This window comes from Xenopus tropicalis, chromosome 4 (assembly GCF_000004195.4).
Source record: "Xenopus tropicalis strain Nigerian chromosome 4, UCB_Xtro_10.0, whole genome shotgun sequence".
Lineage (NCBI taxonomy): Eukaryota > Metazoa > Chordata > Amphibia > Anura > Pipidae > Xenopus > Xenopus tropicalis.
In genome coordinates, this window is record NC_030680.2 from 24303340 (window position 1) to 24325628 (window position 22289).

Genomic DNA, 22289 nt, shown 5'->3' on the forward strand with positions numbered 1-22289 from the left:
AAATGAAAACAGAAAAAAGACAAAATATACATCTATACGACTGTTATGAAAGTGAAAATGTGATCCTGAAGTGCAACACAATCATAATGTACAATGTAATAATAGCGGACAGACTGCCAGACATACACTGTTAATGGCAAGAGATCCACTGAGCATTGAGCTGGATTATGATATACATTGAAGGTAATAAAAAATGTATAAATACTAATGTATTATAAATGTGGGCAAAACAGGAAAGATTTCTGGAAGCTGATCTTCAATTGGCTAAATATTTTTTTTGGATCGTTTCAACTCTTGTTACCAGCCTTTCAACGTATGGCTAGTGGCCACCAACCTCCACCAACAGAGAGGGCAATAGAGACTTGGCATTATTACGCCACTAAACACAGTGGGGGTCATTTATCAACACTGGGCAAATTTGCCCATGGACAGTAACCTATGGCAACCAATCAAATTGTTGCATTCATTTTCAATCGCTGATTGGTTGCTATGGGTTACTGCCCATGGGCAAATTTGCCCAGTATTAATAAATGAGCCCCAGTGACTTAATAATCTAGATAGGGTGTCACCTTGTGGTTTAAATTCTATTATATTATATTTTATTAAAGAATAAGAAACCTTTTTTTTTTAAATCACTAAAATTACTCAGCCCCAGAATAACATTTAGGTCTATTTATCTATTACAGCCAACTACAGCTCTTTTAAGGACTTCCTTGTCTAGCATAAAGCTTCACCCCTTTTGCTTTCTGAGTCGTCTTAGACAAGGAAGTCAGTAAGAGAGATGCAGTTCAGCTGCTTGTAAGAGAAAAACAAAATAAATCTGGATGCAGGGAGAAAGGTATGTTATTCTGGGGGCTGTTTAGAGTTTTCCAAATTAAAGGCTTACTTATCCTTCAAAATATAGAAGAGAAGAGAAATCCTCTCAACCAGCTCCTCCTTTGCTTCCCCTCACATAAAAGCTTATTTCCCCATCTAGACACACACAGTGCATTTCTAGTATGACGAGGAGTCCACTGATACCACTAATAAGCCTGCTTCGTACATGATGGAGGCACCTCCTATCTATGTCAATCAAGGATATTACCCACCCAGGGGGGGAATGACTGGGTTTGTTAATGCCCCAGCTCCGCAAGTCCATACCACACTGGTGAACATAATTCCTGGAGAATTGTCAATACGAGACCACTTGCCCTGGTCCATTTTTAACACCTTTTACATAAACTTCTGCTGCCTGGGTTTCATTGCAGTTATTTTCTCTGTAAAGGTAAGTGTGTTTGTGCGTAAGTGTGTGGGCTTGAAAAACTGAACAACAAGAAACCCAGAGGCTGATAAATGTTACTGTTGTTCATACTGCAAAGAGCTAGCGTATAATTCCACCCACCCCAGAGCTCCCAGGATACCTTTGATAGCAATGTCTGACTTCATATGCCCATTTATTGTGCAGGTACCTAATACTGCATTGCATATTTACAATTGTAACAGAGCTTTGCTTTATATGAGGATCCCGTGCCAACAGAACTGGCACACAAGAAGACTTGATGAACTTAAGCCTGTGAGCTGAGTTTTCTCTGTTTGCCCTCAAATCAGTAAGTAGAAAAGTTCTAGAATAGAATGTTTGGCACATTCTGAAGAGTAAACAAATCAGAGAAACTGGGGTATAATAATAATAAGGATCTGCTTGATTTACTGGTAAACGTTGTGTAGAAATGATTCTCTTCCGCTTCCATGTTGAAATATCTGTTTTTGGGTTTCTCAATAACCCAGTGCTCAGCTCTTCATTGCTCCATCTGATGAAGTAAAACACTGGGGATTCACTGGGGATTCAAGTGTAACATTTTTCACAAGTTCTATGTTTCCAAAATGAATATCTGGGCAGAAGTAACTCAACCAATATAACTGCAAAAGATGCCATAGCCACCCATGATGAACATGAACATGGCTCTCATACCCATACAAACACATAGGGGCACATTTACTAACCCACGAACGGGCCGAATGCGTCCGATTGCGTTTTTTTCGTAATGATCGGTAATTTTGCGATTTTTTTCGGCGTCTTTACGATTTTTGCGTAAAAACGCGAGTTTTTCGGCATCTTTACGATTTTTGCGTAAAAACGCAAGTTTTTCAGCGTCTTTACGATTTTTTCATAAAAACGCAAGTTTTTCGGCGTCTTTACGAAAGTTGCACAAAGTCGCAATTTTTTCGTAGCGTTAAAACTTGCGCGAAACGTTGCGCCTTTTAAGTTTTAACGCTACGAAAAAAGGCGCGACTTTGCGCGCAAGTGTTAACGCTACGAAAAAATCACGACTTTGCGCAACTTTCGTAAAGACGCCGAAAAACTCGCGTTTTTACGCAAAAATCGTAAGGACGCCGAAAAAATCGCAAAAAATACGAAAAAGTCGCAAAATGTTCGTTTCCAATCGGAATTTTTCCAATTCGGATTCGAAATCGTGTCTTAGTAAATCAGCCCCATAGATTTGTCAAGATTCAAACAACAGGCAAAGAGTTTGCACAAGATCTATTCATTGCACTCATGTTAAACAAAGGGTATACTGTTTCTTTAATAAGCCCATGGAGGCACGGTATAGTAAAGATCTAAAGGGATTGACAGGGATTCTAATAAGGTCCATTACTGATATCTGGAGCCTTTGCAGCAATGCCATCTGTCAAGGATTCAGGGTTGAACAGGGCTGGACATTGGGAGGAGGGCCCATGGGGTTGCAGCCCTGGTAGGCCCATTACTCCATAGTCTGCAATGATTTCAAAAAATGGCTTTCTAACTGTATGCTCTACCTAGGGTGTAATTACCAATATAACATGCAAAAGCTGTCCCTTTCTGATGTTATCATAGGAAATTGATCAGACATAATTATATAAATAAATGATGGCAGTGTCGGACTGGGACCCCAGGGGCCCACCAGAAAACCTTAGACCATAGGCCCACTCTTCAAACTATTTTTCCTCCTTTCCTCACCCAACCCCTTTATTCTCCTAGTCTCTTTTATTTACATGCTAGCATCTATTCTTCCATCTATTTCTCCTCATTGTTCCCTTTCAGAAACAGGGAATGACCATGAAACAGGCCAAATGGTTAGGAGCAGGAGGCCCCACTGACACCTGGGCCCACCGGGAGTTTTCCTGGTATCCTGTTGGGTCAGTCCAACACTGAGTGATGGCGACGAAGGGAGCAGGTATTGGAGCTCACTGCCATCATGGGTTGGGTGGAGCCATGGACAGAGTTCAGCCCACCATCTGCCTACAGCCTGCTAAAAGTGTGGTGCATTGGCCCAAACCCACCCAGCCCACTCAACACTATTAGTGATATCAGTTGTGGATTCTTAAAGCAACACTGCTAAGAGGATCCTCGAATGGGAATTCTTTTAAGAAGCTCCTTTTCAAATGCTTTTTATTTTCTTTCTATAACCCACAGTCCCGGGATCGGAAGGTGATTGGAGACAGGATTGGAGCCATGAGCTACGGTTCTACTGCCCGTAATCTCAACATTGCCGCTACTATGTTCACCGTCATTACTATTATTGTTGTGTTAATCATGTTACTTTCTGCACCCCGGCCACAGAGAATAGGCTAATAGTGAAGATGATCGAGCAGCCACAGCACGTACCCATCCTTCATCCTCATCAGTTGGAAAAAATTCCACTTCTGGAGTTCTTTTAATGTGTTTCAACCATAAAATTATTCTGCATTCTGAAAATATTTACCTTCTGAATTTCCCACTTAGCATTAAAGTGGATGTTTATCGTTATCTGTAGTTATAAATCAAATCAGCTGTGTTTTTCTCGAAGACGTTTTGCCCGTCATTCAACTGGCTTTTGTAATTCAGTATGGGGAAAAATGGCTCATTCTGAATTGAGAAATGATGAGTCGGATGACTGGCAAAAAGTCCTTAAAAAAAACACAGCAAGTCCAGTTAATTTGACTGATTACTCCAGATATACCTACGACCTGGATGAACCTTCACAGACAGATGTTTATCTCTATATAGCATGTTATCAATTGACCTGTACTAAAAAATTTTTCCTCTTCTCTATTATTTGTTGTTTAATTGTTTTTAAATCCCCAACCTTTTATACCCGTGAGTCACATTTCAATGGAAAAAGTGTTGGGGAGCAACACACGCATGAAAAAAAAGCTTCCTGAGGGTGCCAATAAGAGCTATAATTGGCTACTTAATGGCCCCTATGTGGACTGGCAGCCTACAGAAGGCTGTTTGGCATTATACTTGGCTTTTATGCACCCAAGCCTCCTAATCAGAAATTAAAAAAATAAGCACCTACTTTGAGGCCACTGAGAGCAACATCCAAGGGGTTGGGGAGCAACACGTTTACCCTGAGCCACTGGTTGGGGATCCCTATCTATTACAAACTGCAATGAAAGATGCTATCTGGTTGTTTGGAGCAGTAATCATGGCAACCAAAATACAATACATTATTAGGGGTTTCATTTTATTGCCAAGGCAAAACAGTAAACAAAAAGGGGAGGAGGTGCTTCAGTTTCCCTGTTTGCCCTGTGTAACTCAAGAAATAAAAAACATACATTTCTTATGATTAAAACAATAGGCAAAAAGTATGTTGAACACAAGCCCTACTCATTTAGTGCTGAGCAAGGAGGCATACTCCCCTATAATTAGCCTCCCCTATGTTTAGATTACTTATAAGTTCTCTTCTGAGTCGGCATATGCAAGTTATTATATGATATGGGGTTTCATATCAAAACACAAAGAGAAAAAATACAAATCATTTTCAGGAACTGTTGCATTTTGTTCCTCAAAAAACCTTTAATATAGGAACTCTACAGAAACTGAAACTGAAAGAGAGTCTGCTTTCTCTTCCAGTCCCATTGGGACTTGCAACCATTTTAACCACCAAGACCTCACTTTTCTCCATTTGTGCCTCCTATCTCTCCATTGAGAGTCCTTACTATTAGCCTTCCCTCAATCACCTAACATAAGATGTTTTCCATCAATATCTGGGTGGAAAATCTCTGTTTTGGAAGGTTTATGGAAAAAGATTATGTACATATTTTATGTACAACTTTGGGTATGACTTATTCTCCATCACTGCAATGTACAGAAAGTATGGTCTATTTGATACCTTTGCTGGTAACCTAACCTCTAATACAGGGGTCCCCAACCTTTCTTACTCATGAGCAACACAAGCATCATAAAAGTTCATGGAGGAGCCAAATAAGGGCTGTGATTGGCTATTAGGCAGCCCCTATGCACCCTATCAGCTTACAGGAGGCTTTATTTGGTAGGAAATCTTGTTTTTATTCAACCAAAACTTGCCCCCAAGTCAGGAATTCAAAAATAACTACCTGGTTTGGGGGCACTGAGAGCAACATCCAAGGGGTTGGGGAGCAATATGTTGCCCCTGAGCCACTGGTTGGGGATCACTGCTCTAATGTTATAGAAAGCACAAACCTATAAATGGTATTAGGCTGCAGGTAAAAAACCTCCCACATAGAGAGGACAACCAAAGCCCAAAGTTCTCCTTCTGTAGTGCATACAAATTAAATATTTACTGCCAGAAGCTATGACAAATTGGTCACAATTATATGAATGACGCTAATCTCAAATTCATCTACAAAAAATGTATTTCAAGCACAAATCTTAACCAAATATTTTGGCATAGCCATTTTGCTTCCTAGAAGAGTCAATTATTTGTGTTCATTCCATAAAAGAGTGATCAAAATTCACTCCCCCTCCCATCAGAATGTGTGATCTGAACTACAAGCAGCTAGAGCTGCAGCACAGAAGCTACTGAGACCAAGCTAAAATGGCAGCTGCTACCTTAAACAAACAGAGGGAGCATCTAGGGCTGTTTGCTCAGGTATGGTTAAGTGTTCTACAGAATAAATATAGTGTTCTAGTTTGCACTAATGTGGCTAATCTATTGGCAGTAAAATGCCAATATGCCTTTCCTTCTTCTTTAAGACTCAAACTCATCTCAGGTTACAGTGGTAAATGAAAACAATTTAGGAAACCTGCTCTGAATATACACCCTTCCTCCCACAAGTTATTTCGAAATGAAGGATCTACTCTTCTTACAAAAAAGCCAAGTATTCTGTCCCTTTTAACTGGCAATATAAAAATAACAATGGCTAATGTCAGCTCTAAGGTGGAAGGATACTAGCAAAATAAACTTCTCTCCATCAATAAAGCATCCCCCCAGCCCCATCCTGTGAAAACCTCCTTGGAATACTGTGATCTTGAATATCTTTTATTAAATCTATCATACTCGTCCCCGTAACCCATAGCGACCAATAAGATCTTTGGTTTTAAACCGTCGACCAGTAAATTCTACCTGCTGATTGGTTGCTATGGGTTACTGCACTGAATTCATTAATACTCTATATAAAAAAAAAATCAGGATTGATAATTAGCCCACGTTTGTGGAGATGTAAATGATGTTGGAAAATCTGCAGTAATGGTGCTTCCCTGGTTGACAAATAGGCCTCTGATTAGGGAGGGACAAGATGGTGGTGAACCTCAATATCCAGAATGAGCAACTCGTGGTTCTCTAGATATCATTGAACAACAATTGGCAGTGGGATGCTAGATGTTCAGTGAAATCTGGAGACCCCTAAGTAGCCTCTTTAACAAAAAAGTACTGGAAATCTCACATATGTACATTACTCAACAATGCAGTTGGAGCTATATAGCCTTATCACCCTAGCCTTATTATCATACGTCTTTAGAAACTGCTATAGTCATTTCCCCAGAATGAAAAACTGAATGAGCAGGGAAGCAGTGCTTAGACACAGCAATAAAAAGTGATTGAGGCGGCTGTGGATTTATTTTTCTTAATCAGTATTGAAACAAGCCAATCAGAGTTTGACTGGGAAAGGTGATTATTTTAATCCTACACAATGGGCCAGTGAACTGCAGATTTAGCCAAGAAAGCCCCTATTTACATCCAGTATTCACTATGTACAGGCATCTTTATTCTTATGGATTTAAACACTATAAAGAAAAGTTCCCGTTCCATAATATTCTATAAGGTACTAAAAGTTAGTTTAATGGCAAACTTGGCTTTTAATTAGCTAACTAGACTATAATATTGTACCAACATGTGAGAGTAACTGGTGACTGTGGTTTCAGCACTGGGTCGGGGCATAGCAATGGCTGCACCATCTGGGTCACTGCCTTGGATATCCCAGAATGCCTTTTGCCATACATCTGTTCTGTTGCCTTATAGATCTGATTGTAGAACACCAGGAGACTCAAAGATGAACCAGTCACGTGACTTGCTCAAAAGAGCAAAGCAAAGTAGAATCTTCCAAAAAGGGAGAAATAACTGAGAGAAAGGGCACAGGATATTTTATCCATACAATCCAACATGGCTGAATTCAACTTGTTTAAATAAATATGCAGTAGGTGTTTTCTCACCCTAGCTCTGGATTCTATAGAAGAGAAGTCTACTGGGGGGGGGGCACATATACAAAGAATGGAATAATTGTCAACATAAGAGAATGTTACCATGAAAATGTTTGATGAGGTTTGGTATAACTGGGACACCGTAAAGGGGTTTTTCACTTTTCAGTTAGCTTTTAGTATGATGTACAGGGCAATATTCAGAGACAATTTGCAATTGGTCTTTAGTTATTTCACTTGTCAGTCAGCATCTCTCCAGTTTGGAGTTTACGCAGCTATTTTGTTGCTTGGAACCAAATGACCTTAGCAACCAGGGAGTGGTTTGAATGAGAGACTGATATATGAATAGGAGTGGGCCTATGTTGAAAAATAAGGTATAAAAAGTAACAATAACAATAAAATTGTAGCCTCACAGAGCAATAGTATTTGGTTGCTGGGGTCAGTGACCCCCATTTGAAAGCTGGAAAGAGTCAGAAGAAGAAGACAAATAATTAAAAAACTCTAAATAATAAATAATGAAGACCAATTAAAAAGTTGCTTAGAACTGGCCATTCTATACTGTCTGAATAAAGAAATAGGTTAAGGAGTTATAATAATGGCTACAGTCCAAGTGTTATTACAGTTTCTAGCTTTATGTTTTAAAACTTCAGATTACGTCGTGCTGGTTTTCCTGCTCTAACCACTATCTGTTCCTGACCAATCACAACCCTTTCTACCCATGTAATGGAACAGCGCAGCCCGGCATCGGCAAGAAGGAGGTCAGTGCATGGCTTCCCACTGGTGTGTATTCTGCCCAGCCACAAACACCGAGCCACTTCCTCATATAAAAACACAAGTGGCTCTCAGCCAACAGGTGTGTAAGTTTAAAAGCAAATATATCATTAAATAAAAATTGTCTGTGTATTTGGGTTCAGATTTGCACGATAATCCGTAGGAAAAGGAAGAAATCCCAGTTTTAAAAAGTGTGATTTACAGACTTCTGATTGGTTTCTGTGAGTTTTTGCACATTTTTACTTTTTTTACGAAGGCATTTCATGTTTTATAAATATCTTTTCATTATGTTTGTTATCTGTTATCTTATTGTGTGATTTGTTTTTTTTTTTGCCTTTTTTCATCTTAAACGCAGGGTTAATATTTTAGGGTTAAGGGTCCTCTGACTCAAAGTGCACAGAATTAGCAGTGAGGTATATTATAGGCCATAAGTACAAGATTTGACATATTTAGGCACCTCCCCTCCTTCCTTTAACATAAAATCACTTTCTCTGCAGAACCTCATAGTATTGCAGGCTCTTTGCAACAGAACTATGGCCGACAGCTATCCAGTTCAGCAGCCAAGCTCTTCTCCTGCCAGGGCACCGCCATTCTATTCCAACCATGCTATTGAACCAGAAAGAGTGGAGATGTTGCAACATCAGAACATCCCAGGTCCACATTGTCAATCTACTGTGATGACCATATCAGCTACTGAATTACCCGTGAGAGATCACTTGGTATGGTCCATTGCCAACACCTTCTGCATGAATGTATGCTGCCTCGGCTTGATCGCAATATTATTCTCCGTCAAGGTGAGAGGAAATGTAACTAAAGCTAACTCAGCGAGCAGTTGTGGGCACAGTAGAATGAGGCAGAATTGTAACTATCAAAGTAATAGACACAATAGCTGCGGAGGGAAGCAGCCCCCGGGCCCTCAGTGGTGTTCAGTTTTAGTATAATCACCTGATTATATTACCTATGGTTTGGGGATAAAAAGATTATTTTGTGAGTCCCCTCATGAGTTGTATACAGGTATGGAACCTGTTATCCAGAATGCTTGGGACCTGGGGTTTTCCGGATAAGGGATTTTTCTGTAATTTGGATCTCCATAATTTGTCTGCTAAAAATCATTTAAATATTGAATAAACCCAATAGGATTGTTTTGCCTCCAATAAGGATTAATTATATCTTAGTAAACTTTTTGCAACATCATACATAGACGTTGTATCAGAAAATGTTTTCTATGGCACAGAATGAATACAGAGAAAGTGAATAGATTTTGTATATATATATATATAGCAACAAAAGAGTACTGCACTCAGCACTACTAAATGCCAGAAAATCCCCTGCCATAGACAATACTGAGAATCGCCTCTGCTAAAACACACATAGAGACAATTATAAATAAATGATCAGAATAGTCTATTTCTGTAGCCGTGACAAGTAGCTGCTACTAGTAGCTCTGTGTGTCTTCACCCTTATTAACATATTGTACAGAGAAAGTCCAACTTTTCAGTCCTCATTAGGACAAAAACGTTGATATATTCATTTTGACCATGCACCCTGTTTTGTATTTCTTGAGCACTTGATAATGTATATTTGTATTGCTTGCAACAATATTGTCAATACACTGAGATTGGATAAATTAGAGAACACAGTTTATATTCCCGCCTGGCCCAATTATGAATTTCAATAGAAAAAGGGTGTGTCAGTGTAACATAAGTCTGCTTCATATATTTGCTGGATAGGCAAAAAAGGTAGATAAATAGATAGATAGATAGATAGATAGATAGAATGGTTTAATTTTATATAAATATATATACAGGTATAAGACCTAATGATTTAATGTTATATGGATAATAATACAAAAATGACCTCAGGGCAGCACAAAATGCGATATCAGTAAAACTGGTGCACGCATAAAGGGGATCCACCTCTGCCCTTAAATATAGAGGAAAAAAGCACCAATAGCAAAAGATATTCAGTTAAAAAGGATGTGTCAATGGGCGATGATATATATATATAAGTATAAGACCAAAGGATTTAATTTTATATAAATATATATACAGGTATATGACCTGTTATTCAGAATGCCTGGGACCTGGGGTTTTCCATTTAAGGTTTCTTTTCTGTAACTTGGATCCCCTTACCTTAAGTCTACTAAAAAATCATTTAAACATTTAATAACCCCAATAGGATCACTTTGCCTCCAATAAGGATTAGTTTTATCTCAGTTGAGATCAAATACAAGGTTCTGTTTTGTTACTACAGAAAAAAAGGAAATCATTTAAAAATTTTTTGATCATTTGATTAAAATGGAGTCTGTGGGGGATAGCCTTCCTGTAATTTGGAGCTTTCTAGAGCATTGAATGACTTCTCTCTTTGTTCCCTCCCCCTGTAGAGTCGAGATCAGAAGCTGATCGGGAACAGAACCAGAGCACAGAATTATGGCTCTATAGCGCTGGCACTCAACATCACCGCCACTGTCATATACGGCATTGTCATCATTTCTCTAATTATATATATTAGTGTTGGGTGGCGTTACCCGCAATCTAATGTCTAGTACTGCTCTTATTAACCCTTGGAACGCTGCAGAAGTCAAATCACCAAATCTTGCAGATAACAGCCTTGCTGACTGAGCTTTTTACCCTTTGCCTTATTGCTAGAATTGCCTGCTGTAGGGAAGGGCTACTATCCATGTGTCTCCTGCTTGAGTTCATTATATTAACGCATAAAAATAAACCATTGACTACAATCTGTGACTGACTACTATTTGTGTATTTCTGTTTTTAGCCACCAGCCATTTATTCAGCTCCTCTGCAGCTTTATTCTGCCAAATGGGCCAGTGAGCCGCAGATTCAGCCAAGAAGGCTCCTATTTACACCCAGTATTGACTATGCACAGGCATCTTTAATCTTATGGATTCAAACACTATATATATAAAAAAAAGAAAAGTTCCCATTCCATAACATTCTATAAGAAACTAAAAGTTAGTTTAATGGCAAACTAGGCCTTTAATTAGCTAACTAGACTATAATATTGTACCAACATGTGAGAGTAACTGGTGACTGTGGTTTCAGCACTGGGTCGGGGCATAGCAATGGCTGCACCATCTGGGTCACTGCCTTGGATATCCCAGAATGCCTTTTGCCATACATCTGTTCTGCTGCTTTATAGATCTGATTGAAGAACACCAGGAGACTAAAAGATGAACCAGTCACGTGACTTACTCAAAAGAGCAAAGCAAAGTAGAATCTTCCAAAAAGGGAGAAATAACTGAAAGAAAGGGCACAGGGTATTTTATCCATACAATCCAACATGGCCGAATTCAACTTGTTTAAATAAATATGCAGTGGGTGCCACCCCTCATTTTCTCACCCTAGCTCTGGATTCTATAGAAGAGAAGTCTACTGGGGGGGGGGGGGCACATATACAAAGAATGGAATAATTGTTGCCATAAAAGAATGTTACTATGAAAATGTTTGATGAGGTTTGGTATAACTGGGACACCGTAAAGGGGTTGTCCACCTGTCTGTTAGCTTTTAGTATGATGTAGACAGGGGCGATTCTGGGCATATCGCCGCCTGAGGCGGCTCCTGGATGCCGCCCCCCCCTCCCCAGCGCTTACCTTCTGAGCGCAGGAGCGGGTCCGGGGGCGGTGAGATCGCTAGTGCAGAGAGTGCAATTGCGCTCTCTGCACTAGAAGAGCCGAATTTCTGGTTTAAAAAACGGAAATTCGGCTCTTAAAGTTACCAGGAGCGGCTTTTTGCCGCCCCTGGTAACTGAGGCGCTTCTGCCGCCTGAGGCGAGTTTCTCAACTCGCCTAATGGCCGAAGCGCCCCTGGATGTAGAGGGCAATATTCTGAGACAATTTGCAATTGGTCTTTAGTTATTTAACTTTTTGTTCAGCATCTCTCCAGTTTGGAGTTTCCGCAGCTATTTTGTTGCTTGGAACCAAATGACCTTAGCAACCAGGGAGTGGTTTGAATGAGAGACTGATATATGAATAGGAGTGGGCCCAAGTTGAAAAAGGTATAAAAAGGAACAATAACAATCAAATTGTAGCCTCACAGAGCAATAGTATTTGGCTGCCGGGGTCAGTAACCCCCTTTGGAAAGCTGGAAAGAGTCAGAAGAATAAGGCAAATAATTAAAAAACTCTAAAAAATAAATAATGAAGACCAATTAAAAAGTTGCTTAGAACTGGCCATTCTATACTGTCTGAATAAAGAAATAGGTTAAGGAGTTATAATAATGGCTACAGTCCAAGTGTTATTACAGTTTCTAGCTTTATGTTTTAAAACTTCAGATTACGTCGTGCTGGTTTTCCTGCTCTAACCACTATCTGTTCCTGACCAATCACAACCCTTTCTACCCATGTAATGGAACAGCGCAGCCCGGCATCGGCAAGAAGGAGGTCAGTGCATGGCTTCCCACTGGTGTGTATTCTGCCCGGCCACAAACACCGAGCCACTTCCTCATATAAAAACACAAGTGGCTCTCAGCCAACAGGTGTGTAAGTTTAAAAGCAAATATATCATTAAATAAAAATTGTCTGTGTATTTGGGTTCAGATTTGCACGATAATCCGTAGGAAAAGGAAGAAATCCCAGTTTTAAAAAGTGTGATTTACAGACTTCTGATTGGTTTCTGTGAGTTTTTGCACATTTTTACTTTTTTTACGAAGGCATTTCATGTTTTATAAATATCTTTTCATTATGTTTGTTATCTGTTATCTTATTGTGTGATTTGTTTTTTTTTTTGCCTTTTTTCATCTTAAACGCAGGGTTAATATTTTAGGGTTAAGGGTCCTCTGACTCAAAGTGCACAGAATTAGCAGTGAGGTATATTACAAGATTTGACATATTTAGGCACCTCCCCTCCTTCCTTTAACATAAAATCACTTTCTCTGCAGAACCTCATAGTACTGCAGGATCTTTGCAACAGAACTATGGCCGACAGCTATCCAGTTCAGAAGCCAAGCTCTTCTCCTGCCAGGGCACCGCCATTCTATTCCCACCATGCTATTGAACCAGAAAGAGTGGAGATGTTTCAACATCAGAACATCCCAGGTCCACATTGTCAATCTACTGTGATGACCATATCAGCTACTGAATTACCCGTGAGAGATCACTTGGTATGGTCCATTGCCAACACCTTCTGCATGAATGTATGCTGCCTCGGCTTGATCGCAATATTATTCTCGGTCAAGGTGAGAGGAAATGTAACTAAAGCTAACTCAGCAAGCAGTTGTGGGCACAGTAGAATGAGGCAGAATTGTAACTATCAAAGTAATAGACACAATAGCTGCGGAGGGAAGCAGCCCCCGGGCCCTCAGTGGTGTTCAGTTTTAGTATAATCACCTGATTATATTACCTATGGTTTGGGGATAAAAAGATTATTTTGTGAGTCCCTTGATGAGTTGTATACAGGTATGGGACCTGTTATCCAGAATGCTCAGGACCTGGGGTTTTCCGGATAAGGGATCTTTCTGTAATTTTGATCTGTATAACTTAAGTCTGCTAAAAATCATTTAAATATTGAATAAACCCAATAGGATTGTTTTGCCTCCAATAAGGATTAATTATATCTTAGTAATCTTTTTGTAACATCATACATTGATGTTGGATCATAAAATGTTTTCTATGGCACAGAATGAATACAGAGAAAGTGAGTAGATTTTGTATATATATATATATATAGCAACAAAAGAGTACTGCACTCAACACTACTAAACACCAGAAAATCCCCTGCCGTAGACAATACTAAGAATTGCCTCTGCTAAACCACACATAGAGACAATTATCAATAAATGATCAGAATAGTCTATTTCTGTAGCCGTGACAAGTAGCTGCTACTAGTAGCTCTGTGTGTCTTCACCCTTTTTAACACATTGTACAGAGAAAGTCCAACTTTTCAGTCCTCATTAGGACAAAAAAGTTGATATATTAATTTTGACCGTGCACCCTGTTTTGTATTTCTTGAGCAATGGAGTGCAGGCACTTAATGAACTAGTATAAATATGTATATATTTATATATCACTTGATAATGTATATGTATGCAATAATATTGACATTACACTGAGATTAGATAAATTAGAGAACACAGTTTATATTCCCACCTGGCCCAATTATGAATTTCAATAGAAAAAGAGTGTGTGTGTGTGTAACACAAGTCTGCTTCATATATTTGCTGGATAGGCAAAAAAGGTAGATAAATAGATAGATAGATAGATAGATAGATAGATAGATAGATAGATAGATAGATAGATAATAGACAGATAGATAGATAGATAGATAGACAGACAGACAGACAGACAGACAGACAGATAGATAGATAGATAATAGACAGATAGATAGATAGATAGATAATAGACAGATAGATAGATAGATAGATAGATAGATAGATGATAAATAGAATGGTTTAATTTTATATAAATATATATACAGGTATAATACCTAATGATTTAATGTTATATGGATAATAATACAAAAATGACCTCAGGGCAGCACAAAATGCGATATCAGTAAAACTGGTGCACGCATAAAGGGGATCCACCTCTGCCCTTAAATAGAGAGGAAAAAAGGACCAAAAGGTATTCAGTTAAAAAGGCGATGATTCAGGATCCTCTCTCCCTTTATAAAGCCTTTTTAACTGAATACATTTTGCTGTTGGTGCTGCACGTTTGGTTTTTTACATACAGGTATGTGATCCGTTATTTGGAAACCCTTTATTCAATTTAATGGAAATCCACATTATGGAAAAATACCTTATCCAGCTCCCAAGCATTCTGGATAACTGGTTCCATATCCGTATATATATATATTTATAGGTATAAAACCAAAGGATTTAATTTTATATAAATATATATACAGGTATATGACCTGTTATCCAGAATGCCTGGGACCTGGGGTTTTCCATTTAAGGGTTATTTTCTGTAACTTGGATCACCTTACCTTAGGTCTACTAAAAAATCATTTAACTAAAAAAACTAAAAGTTAGTTTAATGGTTGTGGTTTCAGCACTGGGTCGGGGCATAGCAATGGCTGCACCATCTGGGTCACTGCCTTGGATATCCCAGAATGCCTTTTGCCATACATCTGTTCTGCTGCTTTATAGATCTGATTGTAAAATACCAGAGGACTCAAAGATGAACCAGTCATGTGACTTGCTCAAAAGAGCAAAGCAAATGTAAGATTCTGGTAAAATATAGATATATATTGTGGGCTCCTATATTTTATCAAATCAATAATGAAACCTTTCTTTAGTAGACGAAACAGCCTAATTAGCTTAGCACCTGGGCGTCTGGTCCAAACAATAGGAGTTTCCTAATTTGGGGAAACAAAGGTACTGCTCTGGGAAAGGTTTGGTCACACCTAAACTCTAATTAACATTATCAAAGAGTCAAGGACACCGGAGCCAGCACTGAATGCATCCCTGGTGATATGCATAATCAGTTAGTTCAGGAAGGACAGATGTTGACTACATGACAATTTGACTATCCAAAATGGAGGATGGGTAACTTCCTGTAACTGACTGGTATGTGCTAGCATCATTCAAACAGACCAATCAGGAGAGACTTCTAGAAAGGTCTAGAATCCACCCCTCTCTCCTGTATATAGGTAGGGCATAGATGGAGACTCAGGGCCAGGAGAGAAGTGACCACCTTACCAGATCAGAGGGAATCCTGACATCACGGACCAGGCACTTATCAAACCTAAGGAGAGGTATACTTAGGCTGTATAATCTTCTAGAGTAGAGGTTTCATAGAGTGTGTTTATGTGGTGTGGTGTGGGATTATTATTATTTAGGTGGTTGGGTCCCTGTGTCTCATTTGAGAGTATTTAGTTAAGTAAGTATTGTGTATATTTGTCGTATATTGTTTTGTATTACCCTTTGTGTTATTGTAGTCTATTGTTTATCTATTTTTATCTGCTTTATGATTTGTGTTTATGTAAATATTTGTTTCCAATTAATATAAAATCATTTTTTACACTTATTGTTCAGTGATCTCTTTGCCACCCTATACTGTAGAACTTTAGTTATATTAATAATCTTACACAAAGTAGAATCTTCCAAAAAGGGAGAAATAACTGAGAGAAAGGGCACAGGATATTTTATCCATACAATCCAACATGGCCGAATTCAACTTGTTTAAATAAATATGCAGTGGGTGCCCCCCTCATTTTCTCACCCTAGCTCTGGATTCTATAGAAGAGAAGTCTACTGGGGGGGGGGGGGGGGGGCATATACAAAGAATGGAATAATTTTTGGCATAAAAGAATGTTACCATGAAAATGTTTGATGAGGTTTGGTATAACTGGGACACCGTAAAGGGGTTGTACACCTTTCAGTTAGCTTTTAGCATGATGTAGAGGGCAATATTCTGGACAATTTCCAATTGGTCTTTAGTTATTTAATTTTTCATTCAGCATCTCTCAAGTTTGGAGTTTCCGCAGCTATTTTGTTGCTTGGAACCAAATGACCTTAGCAACCAGGGAGTGGTTTGAATGAGAGATTGATATATGAATAGGAGTGGGCCTAAGTTGAAAAATAAGGTATAAAAAGTAACAATAACAATAAAATTGTAGCCTCACAGAGCAATAGTATTTGGCTGCCGGGGTCAGTGACCCCCATTTGAAAGCTGGAAAGAGTCAGAAGAAGAAGAAGACAAATAATTAAAAAACTCTAAATAATAAATAATGAAGACTAATTAAAAAGTTGCTTAGAACTGGCCATTCTATACTGTCTGAATAAAGTAATAGGTTAAGGAGTTATAATAATGGCTACAGTCCAAGGGCTGATTGAGGGACAATACAACTGCCCCATCCCCCCCCCCCATTGTTTCTTGTGTTTTTAGCATTATAATATGCCTTGACTAAACTTTCAATAGGTTTTTGCATTTAATATATAATTTGCACTGGCAGCAAGCTACATGTTAGGTATGGTCAACATTCATTCTTCATTTAATAATAAATGGCAATTTCCATCATCCTTCATTAGGGGTCCAACCAGTGTTTCTCTACTGCTGTCCAACCATAAAGCTTGCACAAAATGCACTGAAACGAGCAAAAAAGGTTTCTAAGTGTTATGACATTTTTCTAGCTTTATGTTTTAAAACTTCATGCTGGTTTACCTGCTCTAACCACTATCTGTTTCCATAAGACCTGCATGCAGACTGACCAATCACAAGCCTTTCTACCCGTGTAATGGAGCACCGCAGCCCGTTCAGCTGAAACGCAGGGTTAATATTTTAGGGTTAAGAGTCCTCTGACTCAAAGTGCAAAGAATTAGCAGGGAGGTATATTATAGCGCATAAGTACAAGATTTGACATATTAAGGCACCTCTCCTCCTTCCTTTAACATAAAATCACTTTCTGCAGAACCTCATAGTATTGCAGGCTCTTTGCAACAGAACTATGGCCGACAGCTATCCAGTTAAGAAGCCAAGCTCTTCTCCTGCCAGGGCACCGCTATTCTATTCCAACCATGCTATTGAACCAGAAAGAGTGGAGATGTTGCAACATCAGAACATCCCAGGTCCACATTGTCAATCTACTGTGATGACCATATCAGCTACTGAATTACCCGTGAGAGATCACTTGGTATGGTCCATTGCCAACACCTTCTGCATGAATGTATGCTGCCTCGGCTTGATCGCAATATTATTCTCCGTCAAGGTGAGAGGAAATGTAACTAAAGCTAACTCAGCGAGCAGTTGTGGGCACAGTAGAATGAGGCAGAATTGTAACTATCAAAGTAATAGACACAATAGCTGCGGAGGGAAGCAGCCCCCGGGCCCTCAGTGGTGTTCAGTTTTAGTATAATCACCTGATTATATTACCTATGGTTTGGGGATAAAAAGATTATTTTGTAGGTTTCTGAATAATGGATCTTTCCGTAATCTGGATCTCCATAACTTAAGTCTACTAAAAATCATTTAAATATTGAATAAACCCAATAGGATTGTTTTGCCTCCAATAAGGATTAATTATATCTTAGTAATCTTTTAGTAAAATCACCTGATTATATTACCTATGGTTTGGGGATAAAAAGATTATTTTGTGGGTTACACGTCTGTACTATAAATTTTGACAAATTTAGTAATCTTTTTGCAACATCATACATAGACGTATCAGAAAATGTTTTCTATGGCACAGAATGAATACAGAGAAAGTGAATAGAAAGTGAATAGATTTTGTATATATATATATATATATATATATATATATATAGCAACAAAAAGTACTCAACAGGCTACTAAATGCCAGAAAGTCCCCTGCCATAGACAATACTGAGAATGACCTCTGTTAAAACACACAGTCAGTATCAGTAAATGATCAGCCTTGTCTATTTCTGTAGCCGTGACAAGTAGCTGCTACTAGTAGCTCTGTGTGTCTTCACCCTTATTAACACATTGTACAGAGAAAGGCCAATTTTTCAGTCCTTGTTAGGACAAAAAAGTTGAACCGTCTCTGTACAATGTGTTAATAAAGAAAATGTAACCATATCTACAGGGAGTGCTGGTCCTCTAACTACTTTTTAGAGGTATATATTAATTTTGACCATGCACCCTGTTTTGTATTTCTTGAGCATTGGAGTGCAGGCACTTAATGAACTAATATAGATATGTATATATTTATATATCATCCATTAATGTATATGTGTATTGCTTGCAACAATATTGACAATACACTGAGATTACATGAATAAGAGAACACAGTTTATATTCTCCCCTGGCCCAATTATGGTGTAACACAAGTCTGCTTCATATATTTGCTGGATAGGCAAGAAAGGTACATAAATAGATAGATGATAGATAGATAGATAGATAATAGATGATAGATAGATAGATATAATTTTATATAAATATACAGTGGAGGAAATAATTATTTGACCCCTCACTGATTTTGTAAGTTTGTCCAATGACAAAGAAATGAAAAGTCTCAGAACAGTATCATTTCAATGGTAGGTTTATTTTAACAGTGGCAGATAGCACATCAAAAGGAAAATCGAAAAAATAACTTTAAATAAAAGATAGCAACTGATTTGCATTTCATTGAGTGAAATAAGTTTTTGAACCCCTACCAACCATTAAGAGTTCTGGCTCCCACAGAGTGGTTAGACACTTCTACTCAATTAGTCAACCTCATTAAGGACACCTGTCTTAACTAGTCACCTGTATAAAAGACAACTGTCCACAGAATCAATCAATCAAGCAGACTCCAAACTCTCCAACATGGGAAAGACCAAAGAGCTGTCCAAGGATGTCAGAGACAAAATTGTAGACCTGCACAAGGCTGGAATGGGCTACAAAACCATTAGCAAGAAGCTGGGAGAGAAGGTGACAACTGTTGGTGCGATTGTTCGAAAATGGAAGGAGCACAAAATGACCATCAATCGACCTCGCTCTGGGGCTCCACGCAAGATCTCACCTCGTGGGGTGTCAATGATTCTGAGAAAGGTGAAAAAGCATCCTAGAACTACACGGGAGGAGTTAGTTAATGACCTCAAATTAGCAGGGACCACAGTCACCAAGAAAACCATTGGAAACACATTACACCGCAATGGATTAAAATCCTGCAGGGCTCGCAAGGTCCCCCTGCTCAAGAAGGCACATGTGCAGGCCCGTCTGAAGTTTGCCAATGAACACCTGAATGATTCTGTGAGTGACTGGGAGAAGGTGCTGTGGTCTGATGAGACCAAAATAGAGCTCTTTGGCATTAACTCAACTCGCTGTGTTTGGAGGAAGAAAAATGCTGCCTATGACCCCCAAAACACCGTCCCCACCGTCAAGCATGGGGGTGGAAACATTTTGCTTTGGGGGTGTTTTTCTGCTAAGGGCACAGGACAACTTATTCGCATTAACGGGAAAATGGACGGAGCCATGTATTGTGAAATCCTGAACGACAACCTCCTTTCCTCTGCCAGGAAACTGAAAATGGGTCGTGGATGGGTGTTCCAGCACGACAATGACCCAAAACATACAGCAAAGGCAACAAAGGAGTGGCTCAAGAAGAAGCACATTAAGGTCATGGAGTGGCCTAGTCAGTCTCCGGACCTTAATCCAATAGAAAACCTATGGAGGGAGCTCAAGCTCAGAGTTGCACAGAGACAGCCTCGAAACCTTAGGGATTTAGAGATGATCTGCAAAGAGGAGTGGGACCAACATTCCTCCTAAAATGTGCGCAAACTTGGTCATCAATTACAAGAAACGTTTGATCTCTGTGCTTGCAAACAAGGGTTTTTCCACTAAGTATTAAGTCTTTTTTTGTTAGAGGGTTCAAAAACTTATTTCACTCAATGAAATGCAAATCAGTTGCTATCTTTTATTTAAAGTTATTTTTTCGATTTTCCTTTTGATGTGCTATCTGCCACTGTTAAAATAAACCTACCATTGAAATGATACTGTTCTGAGACTTTTCATTTCTTTGTCATTGGACAAACTTACAAAATCAGTGAGGGGTCAAATAATTATTTCCTCCACTGTATATATACAGGTATATGACCTGTTATCCAGAATGCCTGGGAGCATTTAAGGTTTCTTTTCTGTAACTTGGATCCCCTTACCTTAAGGGGCTGATTTACTTACCCACGAACGGGTCGAATGGAGTCCGATTGCGTTTTTTTCGTAATGATCGGTACTTTGCGATTTTTTCGTATGTTTTTTCGGATTCTTTACGAATTTTTCGTTACCAATACGATTTTTGCGTAAAAACGCGAGTTTTCCTATCCATTACGAAAGTTGCGTAAAAAGTTGCGCATTTTGCGTAGCGTTAAAACTTACGCGAAAAGTTGCGCATTTTTCCTTAACGCTACGAAAAATGCGCAACTTTTCGCGTAAGTTTTAACGCTACGAAAAATGCGCAACTTTTTACGCAACTTTCGTAATGGATACGAAAAACTCGCGTTTTTACGCAAAAATCGTATTGGTAACGAAAAATTCGTACAGAATCCGGAAAAATCGCAAAACATACGAAAAAATCGCAAAGTAATCGCAAAATGTTCGTTTTCAAGTCGGAACTTTTCCAATTCGGGTCGGATTCGTGGGTTAGTAAATCAGCCCCTTAGTCTACTAAAAAATCATTTAAACATTTAATAACCCCAATAGGATCACTTTGCCTTCAATAAGGATTAATTTTATCTCAGTTGAGATCAAATACAAGGTTCTGTTTTTTTACTACAGAAAAAAAGGAAATCATTTCAAAAAATGTTAATCATTTGATTAAAATGGAGTCTGTGGGGGATAGCCTTCATGTAATTCGGAGCTTTCTAGAGCATTGAATGACTTTTCTCTTTGTTCCCTCCCCCCGTAGAGTCGAGATCAGAAGCTGATCGGGAACAGAACCAGAGCACAGAATTATGGCTCTATAGCGCTGGCACTCAACATCACCGCCACTCTGATAGTCTGCAGTTTCATTATTTTTCTAATTAGATATATTGGTGTTAGGTTGCGTTAACTGCTTTCTAAACTTCATTACTGTGACCAGAACTTCTCTTATTAACCCTTGGAACGCTGCAGAAGTCAAATCACCAAATCTTGCAGATAACAGCCTTGCTGACTGAGCTTTTTACCCTTTGCCTTATTGCTAGAATTGCCTGCTGTAGGGAAGGGCTACTATCCATGTGTCTCCTGCTTGAGTTCATTATATTAACGCATAAAAATAAACCATTGACTACAATCTGTGACTGACTACTATTTGTGTATTTCTGTTTTTAGCCACCAGCCATTTATTCAGCTCAACTGCAGCTTTATTCTGCCAAATGGTTCTGTAATTAATAAGTAATTGGTCAGGGCATTTTACTTGTCTGTTTTTACCTCTTCTCACAGGACCTTTCATTATCTCTGCCTCTCTGTTACCCTGTCCATGCTTTATCATGCACACATCCCTTCCCTCAGCCCCTTGCTACTGTTGCCCAATTTTTCACCACATTACATGGTTTTACATTGTCTCTTACCCCATCTGTACTCATTTTTCTGTGAATTTTTCCAGTCTTGCACAACTCATCCGTGGTTTGTCGGACTTAAGGTGCCCATAGACGTTAAGATTCGCTCGCTTGGAGAGATCGGCAATGGGAGGGTGATATCGGGGAGCATGTAGGCTAATTCGATCATTTGGCCCTGGGGCCAAACAATCGAATTA

At 39.0% G+C, this 22289-nt stretch overlaps 2 protein-coding genes across 5 annotated transcripts; both read left to right on the forward strand.

Annotated features, from left to right (window-relative positions):
• Positions 1–991: 991 nt before the first annotated feature.
• On the forward strand, positions 992–4045 carry LOC101733140 (dispanin subfamily A member 2b). The gene is made up of 2 exons (XM_012962158.3): positions 992–1264; positions 3431–4045. Exons 1-2 carry the CDS (start codon positions 1043–1045, stop codon positions 3587–3589), a joined length of 381 nt encoding a protein of 126 aa, XP_012817612.2. The 5' UTR covers positions 992–1042; the 3' UTR covers positions 3590–4045.
• Positions 4046–15438: 11393 nt separating this feature from the next.
• LOC116410319 (dispanin subfamily A member 2b-like) lies at positions 15439–21831 on the forward strand. 4 transcript variants are annotated; one of them, XM_031900561.1, is made up of 4 exons: positions 15439–15860; positions 17527–17616; positions 17719–17825; positions 21462–21831. In XM_031900561.1, the coding sequence occupies exons 1-4, from the start codon at positions 15779–15781 to the stop codon at positions 21603–21605; spliced, it is 423 nt and encodes a 140-aa protein (XP_031756421.1). In that variant the 5' UTR covers positions 15439–15778; the 3' UTR covers positions 21606–21831. The 4 variants fall into 4 exon arrangements, 2 of the variants coding, with proteins under 2 accessions (XP_031756421.1, XP_031756420.1); XM_031900560.1 differs by having other exon boundaries at positions 17527–17825; XR_004222287.1 differs by having other exon boundaries at positions 15440–15872; positions 17529–17825.
• The last annotated feature ends 458 nt before the right edge of the window (positions 21832–22289 follow it).

Excerpts from the sequence above, each read along its gene's own strand:
- LOC101733140 (XM_012962158.3), top strand. The coding sequence starts at position 1,043 with ATGATGGAGGCACCTCCTATCTATGTCAATCAAGGATATTACCCACCC. Across the intron at positions 1,265-3,430 it reads CAGTTATTTTCTCTGTAAAG|TCCCGGGATCGGAAGGTGAT; the intron begins GTAAGTGTGTTT and ends TATAACCCACAG.
- LOC116410319 (XM_031900560.1), top strand. The coding sequence starts at position 15,779 with ATGGAGACTCAGGGCCAGGAGAGAAGTGACCACCTTACCAGATCAGAG. Across the intron at positions 15,861-17,526 it reads ACGGACCAGGCACTTATCAA|AGAACCTCATAGTATTGCAG; the intron begins ACCTAAGGAGAG and ends ATCACTTTCTGC. Across the intron at positions 17,826-21,461 it reads CAATATTATTCTCCGTCAAG|AGTCGAGATCAGAAGCTGAT; the intron begins GTGAGAGGAAAT and ends CTCCCCCCGTAG.